At 38.6% G+C, this 13072-nt stretch overlaps 2 protein-coding genes across 5 annotated transcripts; one reads left to right on the plus strand and one right to left on the minus strand.

Moving 5' to 3' along the window:
* The first annotated feature begins 212 nt into the window (after nucleotides 1–212).
* Nucleotides 213–7097, plus strand: LOC103710706. 4 transcript variants are annotated; one of them, XM_008796576.4, is made up of 7 exons: nucleotides 213–354; nucleotides 753–863; nucleotides 2765–2884; nucleotides 3299–3377; nucleotides 5165–5251; nucleotides 5819–5881; nucleotides 6636–7097. In XM_008796576.4, the coding sequence occupies exons 2-7, from the start codon at nucleotides 808–810 to the stop codon at nucleotides 6711–6713; spliced, it is 483 nt and encodes a 160-aa protein (XP_008794798.2). In that variant the 5' UTR covers nucleotides 213–354; nucleotides 753–807; the 3' UTR covers nucleotides 6714–7097. The 4 variants fall into 4 exon arrangements, with proteins under 4 accessions (XP_008794798.2, XP_008794801.2, XP_008794799.2 ...); XM_008796579.4 differs by having other exon boundaries at nucleotides 283–354; nucleotides 758–863; XM_008796577.4 differs by lacking the exon at nucleotides 213–354 and adding an exon at nucleotides 364–643.
* A 776-nt stretch (nucleotides 7098–7873) lies between these two features.
* LOC103710708 (putative glucuronosyltransferase PGSIP8) lies at nucleotides 7874–12692 on the minus strand. The gene is made up of 5 exons (XM_008796581.4): nucleotides 12057–12692; nucleotides 10525–10780; nucleotides 9151–9352; nucleotides 8913–9060; nucleotides 7874–8690 (listed from the first exon to the last, which is right to left on the minus strand). Exons 1-5 carry the CDS (start codon nucleotides 12296–12298, stop codon nucleotides 8144–8146), a joined length of 1395 nt encoding a protein of 464 aa, XP_008794803.1. The 5' UTR covers nucleotides 12299–12692; the 3' UTR covers nucleotides 7874–8143.
* Nucleotides 12693–13072: the final 380 nt, after the last annotated feature.

Here is a 13072-nt window from a genome sequence, read left to right on the forward strand (position 1 = left end):
ATGTCAAACCTAATTCGTGTTCACAATAAATTTGAAAAGAATTCCTAATTAATTTTTTAGAATAAAAAATTTCGATGAAATATGTAAGAATTAGGGCAGCGGGCCCGGCCTAGACCAAAGTCGGCAGGCCCAGCCGGCTTTGATTCATATATATATATATATATATATATATATATATATGAAGGGAAAGATCGGAAGAGGGGGATCGAAAGCGAAGGCAAAACGTGGCTATTGGAGCGCCGCGAGTCCATTGAACGGCCGCGGGGCAAGGGAACGGTTGGGGGGGCTATAAAAGTAAAACCCCAGATCTTTCCTTCCTCCCCGATCGGGAGCGCAGCACTTCGTCGGAGTGAGGTAAGGACTTCCGCCTCCTTCTCACCCCCTCCTCTGCCTTTTCCTCCTTTAGATCTACCGGCAATGGCCGGGATCCGGCAAAAGGCCGGGATGTAGGAAGAGCACAGAAGAAGAGGAAGAAGAGGGTAGGGCCTTGCGGTCCCCGCGGGTCAGATCTGGCAAGAGGATGCCGGAAGAAAAAAAAATAAGAATAAGAATAAGAAGAAGAAGAAGAAGAGAGAAGAAGAAACCGAGTTTCCTATAATGACTATGGGATTGGTAAATTGCCTGATGCAGCTAAAATTACATTGTAGGGGAAAAGAAACCGATTTGCCTTGTCATGTTGCATTCAATTTTCCTCAGTTTGTTGTTTTGAAGCTGTTTCCAGGCTTCATGACAGTGTGGTGATTTATTTGCAGGATAGTTTGGAGAGAAATCTCTTTTTCGGTAACGTTGGTATTCCAATTGTTATATATGGGGGAGCAGTCGTTTCTTGATCGGATGTTATCCCATCTCCGATCGACCAGCAAGTGAGGGAATCCAGAATCCATTTTTCTTGTGCATATCTTGGTGTTATCTCGTTAAATGATGAATTTTTAGAACTGCTTTATAAGAAAATGTGTTTGTTGTACTTAAGATATGGTGATAGTGCTGAATTTTTATGCATCAGTTGCATGGTCTTTTTTTTTTGATTTCTCTATAACTTACTGTGTATGCTTCATGATTTTTCAATATTTCGATATATATTCTTTCTCCTTATTGCTGCTTGTGCTGTTTAGTTATTAGTGGTGATAATCAAACCGATGATGGGGATGCTTTAGTAGTGATGCTTAGTGATGTGGACTGTTTAAAATCTTAAAATATAAGGTCCTGTAAGGAAATATCACCTTTACATAAACGTCTGACAGTATAGGAAAATAGAAATGAGTTGGGAATTGTTTACTGGAAACTGGTTCGTGCCTTTTGCAGCTGCAAATGGACAATTCTAAATAGGGAATGGGTGGCTTTGACTAGGAAGAATCAAAATATAGAGGTTGATTTCATGTGCAGCAATCAAATTTCCAAAACAAGTTAGAAAGAGTCAGGTTTTTAGGTCTTTATAATATCAACATATACGATATTACTAGTAAGCTAATATGACTGCTTCTATATAATATGATCTCAATAAAGAACGCAAGCTTATCTATAAATTTCATTTACATAATATCTAATTCTTTGGATTGTGGACAACAACTAGCATTCCATAATTCAAAACCAGAGTCAGGAAATCGTGTATAAATCGACATTTTAAATATCTAATCATATTTGATTAACTACTGGTATTAATTAATAAGCATCCACCTATCAAACATAAACATACATGTGCACACTAGTATCACAGGCATCATAATTAACATATTGAATTAACAGGTTTGCGCATAGAACAGTAACATATATGCTTCATTTGGTGGGTGGAGGTGTGCGTGTTGGGGGGAGGGGGGTGTGGGCTGCAGGGGACAGTTTTACATTACTTTCTTTGCTCGGCCAACAAATAAGCATCCGAGGTCAGGATCCATGTTAGTTAGGAGCAGATATCAACATTTCTTGTCTTCCTTTTTGTTTAAAGCATTTACTAGCCTAGGGAGACCATGGGGGATTTCTGCTCGGTTGCATGAGCTTAATCCAGATGACTAATAAGGTTAGTGTTTCTGCTCATCAGCTGTCTTCCTGGATTCCAGGGATTGCCCTTCAATGCCCAAAATTCTTTGCAGTTGACATCTGGTTTGGGACTTGCAAAAAACTCTTAATCACAATTGGCATCTTGTTGCATGTTAAGCTTACGTAAAAGTAAACCTAGCCATGGGTCTCTAGAAACTTCCTTAGGCACTTTGTTTGAGTTACTTTATACTAAATTTGTTTGCTTATATACAAGAGCCCAACATCCAAAAACTTCCTTAGGCACTTTGTTTGTTTTATGTAAACATTTACTATGCTATTTGGTGCAAGGCTCTTTGGTGGAACACATCTTGTAATCTTCCTTTTTTCATCAACAAGAGTAATTACAGAGTACAACAATGACATAAAATATTCTAAATGTCCAATTTGTATTAAAAAAATTGACATCCTCTAACCTGTAATGACTTTTTTGGAATTTATATTGAGAAAAGGTACGGGGTCGCTGTCAGCCTTTCTTCCTGGTAACATGCATTTTGCATTCTTCATTTTCCCTTTACCATCTTGTATACCATCTGGTTATGTAACTGCATCTTGTTAAATGATTATTTACCGATAAACAATTTGATGCAAATTGAGTCTAAGTGTTTGGCACTCGTTGAAGTTTATGCCTTTATGCATGCTGCTTACTACATAGTTGACCATTTGTCAGATGTATTTAATTAGTGTTATACATTAATTTTATTCTAATGTTGTTCTGAATCTTGATGAATATTAGGTATTACACTGGATATCCAAAGGATATTGGACCTTCGCGGGTTATCCATTTTACCTCAGAGCGTCAGTTTGTTCAGCTTCTGCATGAAGGCCATCCTGTGGTTGTTGCATTTACTATAAGGTTATTTTGTATATGTTAATTATTTAGTTTATCTTGAGATTACTACTGGATTCAAAAGAAAAGGGAAAAAAGAATGATCCTCCTCCCTCTCTGTGAGTCTATATCCAGTTTTTCCACCAGCATCTAAACTAAATCCTTAATTAATGCTCCACTGGAAACTAATTCTTGATAGGAGGGTTTTGGACTGGCCTATGACATGATAAGAAAATTGCATCAATTGGATATGGCATTTTCCCTTGATGTTCAATCAAAAGAGTAACTGTATTATGAACATAAGGATTTGGAGGTAATCAATTCATTGGGTTGGTGTGCAAATCCAGTAAATGCAGGAAATTGTAGTACTGCATGCATGCATTGGCATACTATATGACTTATTTTTGTAGCTTGATGCATATTTTACATATTTTATTGTAGGGTTCCCTATACGAAGCATCTCGATAGAGTATTGGAGGAGGCCGCTGCTGAGTTTTATCCCCATATAAAATTCATGCGTGTAAGACTACTATCTAGCAAGTTCTGCATATGTTACTTTTAGACATTTTTTATAGCTTGCTCATTGAGGAATATCAATATTATTCTTCTTTATAGCTTGCTCGTTGGGAATATTAATATTATCCTATATCATAATGCTGTTTTTTTTATACTTCATTTCCACCGATTACCTAACTTAGCCAGTGCTGCTTTTTTGCTTGGCTGCATTTATGTATCAAGATCTTTGTTTTTTGTTTAGGAATATCAAGACATAATGGGAGTTTATGCTTTCAGGCAGTTTATGATATTCTTTCATTTCTTGCATTCCAAACACTTCAATACATGTAATTTCCTGTTCACGAATGTGAAATTTCTCAGATGCTTAACAATATACCATCCATCAGTTGTTCAGTTGTATTATCTCTGATCAACATTGCTTAGACTGGGTTAAAGGCATGTTCTATGGTCCCAAAGTTTTGGCCAAATAAGCTGGAGGTAGGTGGTTTTGTTAGTTGACATCCCTAGTAGCATTGAAGTCTCAATGGAGAAAGTTAATCTGGTCCAGATTGCGGGTCTGTGAGGATTATAGTGTTTGATGTGCTACATTATTGTAGTCAGTTCATTCATCTTTTAGGTATTGGTTTACTTTCAAAACTTGGGCTCTTCATAGGCAATGCTTATACATTTTCTGTTAAGTCAGGCACCCTTTGTATCCGTGAAATTTAGAATGTTGAATGCCTCTTAACTATTCCCTTTCTATATAATGTGGTGCGAGTTATTAGATTCTTTAGTTTGCTTGTGCTCTTTCAACTTCCAGATTAACTTAATTTATCTTAGTTTTCTCTCCTTTATTGCAACAAATGATGTTGACTTTGGCTGTTTCTGCTTCCCTCTGGTTATGATAATGTGGGCAAGTTGAAAGGGGAGGTTTTTTAAATATATAATGACAAGTGAAATTTGACGTTAAAATTTTTCAACTGATAGATGCATTGCATTGTGAAGTGGGCTTTGGCAGTGCAAATAAAAAAATGGCTTGTTTGGTGATGCTGATTGGCAGAAAAAAGAGGAGATTTCTTGCTGAAGATATTGGTTTGATGTGGTGGGTTGTAGAAGTTGGCCTCCAGTACATGGTTCTCTCATGCTTATGTTTGATGAGAGCCTGCTGGCTTAGGTTCAGATTGAAAACTACATCTCTCTTTTCCCCTAAGTCTAGATTTTGTTTGGATCCATCATGTGTTTTGTGAAATTGGATATGTCAATTCTGAAAGAGGGAAAGATGGAGATAGGGATCTCAAAATTAACTCTAGGGTTCATGAAACTTGACATTTTACAAGGGTAATTTAGTTCCTGTATTATTGATTAAGATGAGAAAACAGCAAAACTGGTTTTTAACATCACTATGGTGGGCTTAACTCATTGTTTTATTGCAATGCTCCCCCAATATCTGGAAGTTGCAACCAAGAATTTGATAAGTGCCCTGGTGGTTGATGTGTGTCTAATTCATTCATATCTTGTCCTGGTGGCTGACCACAATTGCTAGACTTCGTTTTGGTTCGCTTGATCAAATATATTGTGTTTGTCAGGAATTTTCCTTAGTTTGACATGCTTTAGTACTCTTCTACGGTTCGCCTGCCAAACAGCTTAGATTTATGAATGAGTTATGAAATAGTGGCTAATTTACTTGGTAGTTTTGATAAGTGTCCTTGGTGTATTTTAGTATCTTCTTATCAAGTTTTGTAGCATTTCGTTCCATGGTTGGTTATAAAATAGTAGTTTATTACTTACCATTTCTTTCCGTGGTCCATCTAGGTTGAGTGCCCCAAATATCCAGGATTTTGCATTGCAAGGCAAAGGAAAGAGTATCCGTTCATTGAAATATATCACAGCCCAGAGCAGGTAGCCTTTGTTTTACTCAGTTTTTGTTCTTTTGGTTTTGATCTAGTGTAATTACTGAGGAAAATATAGATGCTTCTCCCATTCTTTGATAATCCAGGCCTATTGACCTGTAAGCATATTTCCTGTGTTAGATAGACCAGGGTACGAGTACTAGAGATTTTCTTATAAATATGTCTGATGTTTTGCTTGCTTCCAGCGACTAGGTCTAATTTTATAAATATATTATCTTTGCTTTTGCTTTTCTTTTTTTTTTTTTGGGGGGGGGGGGGGATATGGGGTTAATTACCTAGGTTCAAATCCTTGGTTAATGCACCACACAAGACCAGCCCAGAACCTCCCCCATTGAGTGGAGGGGTGCAACTGTTAGTGCCCAGGTCTTCTTTCATTTCTTGAATTAGTTCCAACTATAATGTAGCACAGTTTGGTCAGATAATGTCATTCAAGTTTTATTTACCTTTTCTTTTTGTCGCCTTGCTCAGACAGCTTGTTTTGGTTGGATGATGAGATTTATGCTTTCATAATTCTGTCATCATCTGTTTATCTTCTCACTTTCTTACCATTGATCAGGCAGCTGACCAAGGAAAATTGGTGGATCCCAATATAAAAAAATACTCAGTCAAAGTGTTGCCTGTAAGTTTGTGATCTTGCCTTACCTTCTCATCTTTATATTGATGTTTAATATGAAAATGATATTTTCCTGAGACCTCGTAACAAATGCATTTAGTCCAGAAAATAAAATTGCAGACCCTTCGTGTCTGATATATTGGTTTATTCCTGCACTTATGGTTGGTTATACTTTCAGGAACCTACTTCATAATAATACCTAGCATGGTACCCATTTGATGTTCTAGAGACCTACAAGTCACCATGTGTGCTTGTTGGTGGGCAGTAGATTTCTTCCCTGCCTAGTGGTGATTATTAAGGTCTTTCACATGAGCTACAGTACTCGAGCTAATATAGCTCACGAATTCGGGTTCTCAATAGTTTTCCTATCCGAGAATATTCAGGGGACTTCCTTGTTGATTTGGTTATTTTCATTATTTCAAGTACCATATCAAAAGGTCCAAATACTTGGGGCCCAGGGTCCTCTAAGTTGGAATTTTGCCTAATTGGTTACGCTCGCATTCTTGAACTAGGATGTCTACTTGGGTCCGCTATGAGCAAGTTTTCCAATTCTTCTGCCAGATCTGTACTTGACCTTGTAGGAGTTTGGTATCTGTCCTTTTGTTGTTGATGTGGTATGAATTGAGCCCAGATCTACTGTAGAGCTGGATGTAGGCTGATGGAGAAAGGATCATTCATGCTTTGTGTGGGGAAATGTTATAGGATATCTGCTTTCTCAGTTCTGTTGGTAATTTTTTTTCCCCTTTCATTTTCTTTGCAGTTTAACTATGACCTAAGTGCATACGGGTTTCGCGAATTTTTCAAGCGGCATGGGACGCATGTATCTGAAACCAGCTAGAGCAGCACTTCCTCTATCCAAAAAAAAAAATGCAGCACTTCTCTGGTTCATCCTTACTATTTTCAAGGAGCCCTTGAATTTTACTTGAAAATGGAGTTCCTTCACATATGGGAAGGGAAAATCTCCGCTTCGACTTGGAGTCCCAGTCCCTGATTAAAGCTTGAACCCTATTCCCAGCATTATGGAGTACGAGCCATTGCTGCCGCCTGGAACTGCATCATAACATCTAATGAATGAGATAGTATGTGTCAAGAACACAGCATTAATCCTCTGTTCTCAGGGTTCTGCTGTAATAATACAACTTTTGTAGCTGTCCAGTGTAAGGAGGAATATCTAGAATGCAATCTCTAAATATTATTAGATGACGTACCGAAGATTGTAGTCTACAAGGTCCACCGAGACCATGCACCATATCACCCAAGTTATCATGAGTCTAGCTGAAGAATTTGCATGATCATGCATGATGCTGAAACTAGCAGCCTTTCAGTTGTCAGCGCTTGCAACTGGAGTATTAAGTCCCATACTGGTGCTGTGGATGATAGTGGTGGTAGCAGGCGGGTCAGGACAAGTAGATGATGGATCCAATATCATGCTGATGAATGAAATGCCAGAGTCCTAAAACAATTAACTTGGCCTGACAACTAATCCATGAACTCAAATTAGACCTAAACCTATGAGCCCTCATACAAGCGTGCGTTTGGTTATGAGAGATTTTAGATGCTTAGATAGAATTAAAAAAATTAAATAATTTTGTAATATCATCTGTTAAGTCTTTTTGAGTAAAATTTTGGGTCGCTGCTCTTTGAATAGAATTTTGGGTTGCTGCAAATGGTATCAAAATAGACCTAGTCTATAATTATCTAAAGTGGAAAATACTATAATAAAGGTGCGTTAAGCTAATTATAGTATTTATGATTAAATTTGATTGAATGTAGATCTTTGGCTTGAATGAGAAGGCCAAATAATAACTTTCAATTTTTTTTTATACATGTATTTAGTTCTACATTGGTTATGCATCTAAATAATAGTTTTGATTTTTTTAATTAAAATATATATTTAATTATTGATAATAAGAACAAGAAATTTAAATAATACGTTTTAGCTATTTTTTTTTTTGAAAAAGATCTTAAATAATATTTATCAAAAAAAGCAACATACAATAGAAAAATGCTAATTTACAGCAGATATTTACTAGATCAATCCAACAACCTACTCCAAAGTCAACGGATCAACAGGGGAAATAAATGAATAAAATGTAAATAATCCCCCTCCTAAGTGCCCTGCCATCTGGCAGCACTAATACAACAATACAACAATTCACAAATACACAGCTGACGCACAAGAATGGCCAAAATTGTTAGCACGAATAAGATCATGAATAAGATTAGTCGATCAGATCCCTTCATGTCATGGATAATAGCTCATCTCTCTTAATAGAGCTTGCTGAATCGTGGTGGCCATGACGGCTCTCCTAGCTTTGGAAAGAAGGCCTCCCTTTCAAACAGGACCTGCAAGGAGCCCAACACCCTCATCAACGAACCCCAAAGAACTGGGGCACAGCAGAAGGCGTAGGCAAACAATGACAAGGCCCTGACAATACCATCAGAATACAAAGGGAATGCCATAACAAATAGAGCACCAAAGATCCCCATCCAGGGTGCAAGGACAGGGACTGGTGGGAGCATGAAGAGATTGATTACTATAGAAGCTAGAGCTGATGAGCCAAACAAGTAGAGAGACCAGCCTAGAAACGGGTGCACGGCACGAGGGATCAGGAAGAAGGGAATGGTGTATGCTGCTAATATGGACCATAAAGCAGCCACCTTGATCATGGTGTGTGAGAAGGTGAAGCTCCTCTTCTCAGCTCGCCGGTTGTAACACAGCTTCAACAAGCTGGGCCGTGTCATCTGGGTAACTGCCATGACCCCAAGATACAGTACAGACTGGATCAGTATCACCGGCAACTCTAAACTGTACCTGTTCACATATATGTGAAGGAAAACCAGAAACATAATGTTAGGTTTCAAGCTCCATAAAGCATTGCATGGTGCATGTTTTAGCTAGCAATCTGGTCATGTTCCCTTCCTAATCACATTACATGCGTCTTTTCAAAAACCAGAATCACAACCAGTGATAGCCTTTAATGTACATGTCCATGAAATCTTGACAGTTTGCAGGATTATGAGGCTTGTGACTTACCCAAGAGTTTTTCGACGTTGCTCGTGCCAAGAAAAGCCTAAAGGCAGGACTGGCCAAGACCACCAATACCATGGCTTCAACCATGGTGCACTAGGGAAAGTAATTACACTGTTTGGTCCACATGGTATGCTCCAACGAAGCTTGAGATCTGTAGCAGTAAAAAGCCCAAAGGATTGTCTCTGTGACATATATTATCAGGTAATGGGAGAAAACAAGAAGGCTAGGTTATGGTAATTACAGTAGTAGGAAGCATCCATCTGGTATCCCAAAGGAAGGCGATACATGCCATCTAGCTTGGAACCATTGGAAGGTGGATGAAACATTGGACGGTCAAGCAAATCTGGGAAGTAGCTGGTGAGGAAGCCCTGATCTGCACCATCTGGATTTTCTCGTCCAGTTTCTAAGTCATGAAACATGCTTCTGAAGACCTCCATTGAAGGCTGCAGCTCCAATAGAATAAATTGTATCAGAGAATTCAAAGCAGCACAAATTAGTTTCTCAACGGAACATGCAGGGCACGAAGTCCATAGAAGGTGTGAGCACAATATTGACATATGCAGGAAACCAATTGTCCAGGGAAACAAAACTAAATGGACTGGAAAGTTTTTATTATGAAAAGCAGAAACCATCAATTTATCAATTAGTATGAGAATCTTAGAAAACAAAAAACTTTATTGCAAGGGCCCATGCTATTGCAACAAAGTAGAACTGAATGGGTTTCCTTGTAATTTTGGGATCAAATCTGAAAGTTATGTGGTTTTAGGAATCAATCTTGAGAGTTATTACAATCAAAGGTCAAATTCTAAATCCATGTTGAGGACCTTGAATAAGACTCCAACAAAAGGAATTGAAAGATGTCAAAGAGTGCAAAGGTAATGGTCTCTTTAGATAGATGAATGCCTGAAGAATGATGTAACAATTTAGGACCTCACCCAAAATGGCTAGCTGGAAGATATTATTTGGGTTTCTTGATCCTATATAAGTACCCAAAATCTTTCCAGCGAATAATCGACGTGGGACTAAACACACGCCCGCATGGGTCCTCACAGATGAGGTATTAATTTTCGAGTTATTAACAAGATGCAACACAACATTGTATTGGAATGTTTGTAGAAAAAGAAATGCTCTGGAATGTTTGTACAAAAAGAAATGCTCGCATGTTTCTGCAGAACATATCTACCATTATCACTGAACAAGCTGCTTCAATCATTTCATCTTTGGGGTAACCTTTGTGTTGCCAAAGCTCAGGCAGGCCACCAGCTGGTCTCACAGTGTGTCTTGCAGCTTGCAAAGCCTTCAGAGACCCGAGTCCTTTTCTTAAGTTTGCTTCTGTTGTAGTTCTTTCTTAATGTCGTTTTCCTTTCTCCTCTCTTATACTATATATAAGCTTTCTTCAAAAAATTGTGGGGAATGATCGCCCTCCCTCTTCTCCATTCAAAGAAAAACAAAAAGAAAAGCAAAGACGCAGCACGTAACAGTATAATCCAACCACAAGAGAACATCCAAATAGCTCTATTTCTGACAATCCAAAATCCATTCAAAGGGCAGCGAACTTTAAAGTTCTTCGATAGAACATACTGGAAAGCAAGCAAGTGGCAAGGGAACATTGCACCTGAAGAACAAAGAGCCCAGTGTGGAAGATGCAGGGGTTGATGAAGACAGCACAGAACTGACCACACTGGAAGAGCTCATCGGTTCTTTGAAGGAAGAGGTTGTCGGAGTCGAGCATGACAACCCGGTCATACGCCACTAGGCTCCATGCATAAAGCTTGTTCAGTGTCAACTTAAACCTGGAATTGAAGTTGTCCTGCTTCTCATATGGATTTTTCAAGTTCTCCACCGTAACCACTTTCACACCATCCTCTTTCCTGTTAATATAGATCAGCAACAAATCAGATCCAAATGGAACTTAAAACAGTAATTCTGAATCTGATTCTGAAAATTCTGAGTCATGGATAATAAGAATTATCTTCTCATCTTACAATATTAATAAGAATTAATACTAATTATAAGTTGCACTGATCAAGAACACAGTGGTGAAGTAACACATATATTTTAAGCATGTAACATATCTGTAATGAAGTTGAGTAGGGATTTTTTATATATTCTGTAAGATCGAGTTTTGTTGGTTAGACCAACATGGGTTTGTTTAGTTGTTTTGAACCATGGATCTTCTGAAGGGCAAGCTTTTAGAAGTGATGTGCCAACCAACTAAGCCACCAATTGTTGGCATAAATATATTTCCTGAGGTAAATGTATATAATAGAATATAACAATTAATTGTATAATTATTAGCTTATGAGTAAAAAAAATAAACAAAAAACATGCACGGGTTATCAATTGTCAACAACCCACATAGAATTAATTAAAAACTGTGCATAAATCATCATTAACACCACAAGAGACAATTAATTAAATTTGCAACATGTTTGGTTATGTCAAGGAATTATACTAATTCGGCTCATATCCCATATAATCTATGGACGCTGTAAATTTCAAACAATTAAGATTTTTGGGTTCAAGCCCAAATCAAATGATCACCGGTAAGATTAGACCCAATTATTATCACGCAAACAGGGGATTTATCCACCCAGTTGCATCATATTTCGTGAAAGGGCATTTCCGTTAATTTGGAGAAAACCAGGGGTATATTCAGAGCCGCAAAATAGCAGCATATCCTTGTCGGTTTCCAGAAAGGAGAAACAAAACCTGAAGTCAAAATCTTTGGACTCACGAGTAAAACGCCGCGTGGATTTTAGGCCACGGCAAAATAACACCATATTTTAAAAAATTTAAAAAGAAGTTCCAAAAATTGTCCCCACTACAACCACCAGAATTACGAAATCACTACACCAGTCATTTAATTCCCAAGACACTGAAAAACAACGCACAGAGGCGATTTCGTGGATTACTGGAATCCAAAGCCTTCAAATAAACAACCATTAAAGCTCGAGATTTTAAGAAGGCAAAATTAATCTGTACGAAACCGTGATCTCAGCCGTCCGATCACAACTAATCCCGAATAAAATTCCAAATCGACGCAACCTCACCTTAAGAACAAAAAACCGTAAAAAAATCCCAAAGCGAGAGAATAAGCGGGATAAGAATAAAGAGCGGTGGGAATAAGGGGATGGGATTGCGTACAGGGATCGAGTCCATGGGATGGGGACGTCGGAGGAGGCGATGACGACGAGGTCAGCGTCGACGCGAAGCTTGACCAGAGATCGCATCATCACCCGCGTCGCCACGTAGAACTCGTAGTCCCTCGGCGTTCCCATGTACATCATCGCCGCATACGCGTGTCGCCGCCTCTTCCCCTCCGCCGCCGACACCGCTGCCGCAAGCACCACCGCCACCACCGCCACGAGCCCTAATCGCCTCCCCATCTCCTCCCCACAAACGAATTCAAGACGCACAGAAAACCTAAGCGGAAGCTGATACGAGCTCCGATCTCGTCCTCCGACGCCGCCGATCCTCCTCTACTCCCATTCCCCCGATCTCCACCACCGCAAGAGGGAGCGCAGGGCGAGAGAGAGAAGAAGAAGGGGAGGGGAGAGGGAGCGACTGCTCTCTTCAGAGGAAGCGCCTGAAAAGAACTAATTTGTAATATAAAAAGGAGAACTTTGCATGAAGGCCCCTGGACAGTTTCATATTTACGTAAAAAAAAAAGAGATGCTTGGTCCTTAAGTTTGGGTTTAGGTTGGACCACATGATTGGCATGATAAGATTAATGGCACAAGTTAGCCTGCATTGTTTTTTCTTTTTTTTTCTTTTGATGAAAGTTAGAGTGTGTTGTTACATGCATATTGGATGTTCTAGAAATATTTTGTTTAAAGTATGATCGGTAAGATGATCAAGTTCTTTGCAATGATTACTTAAAATAGAAGTATTTGTTTACTTATGTTCGTATGGCTAACCGGACTTAATTTAGGTTATCGGCCATCCTTGGTGTTTTTATGAAGAATAATACCTAATTTATTCTTGTATCTCATTATTTATATTTGATTATACACGCATGCACATACTCATGCATGTATCCATGGATTTGTAATACAATCATTGAATGACCTTACCACAAAGACAAGTTGGTGCCCTCAAATATATTAGATAATATTTCAAGGATATGCGCCTTTGTAACAAAAAGTTTTGCATTCAAAATT

This window comes from Phoenix dactylifera, chromosome 18 (genome assembly GCF_009389715.1).
Source record: "Phoenix dactylifera cultivar Barhee BC4 chromosome 18, palm_55x_up_171113_PBpolish2nd_filt_p, whole genome shotgun sequence".
NCBI lineage: Eukaryota > Viridiplantae > Streptophyta > Magnoliopsida > Arecales > Arecaceae > Phoenix > Phoenix dactylifera.

Excerpts from the sequence above, each read along its gene's own strand:
- LOC103710706 (XM_008796576.4), top strand. The coding sequence starts at position 808 with ATGGGGGAGCAGTCGTTTCTTGATCGGATGTTATCCCATCTCCGATCG. Across the intron at positions 864-2,764 it reads CATCTCCGATCGACCAGCAA|GTATTACACTGGATATCCAA; the intron begins GTGAGGGAATCC and ends GATGAATATTAG. Across the intron at positions 2,885-3,298 it reads GTTGTTGCATTTACTATAAG|GGTTCCCTATACGAAGCATC; the intron begins GTTATTTTGTAT and ends ATTTTATTGTAG.
- LOC103710708 (XM_008796581.4), bottom strand. The coding sequence starts at position 12,298 with ATGGGGAGGCGATTAGGGCTCGTGGCGGTGGTGGCGGTGGTGCTTGCG. Across the intron at positions 9,353-10,524 it reads CTGGGCTCTTTGTTCTTCAG|CCTTCAATGGAGGTCTTCAG; the intron begins GTGCAATGTTCC and ends TTGGAGCTGCAG. Across the intron at positions 8,691-8,912 it reads CAACGTCGAAAAACTCTTGG|GTACAGTTTAGAGTTGCCGG; the intron begins GTAAGTCACAAG and ends ATATGTGAACAG.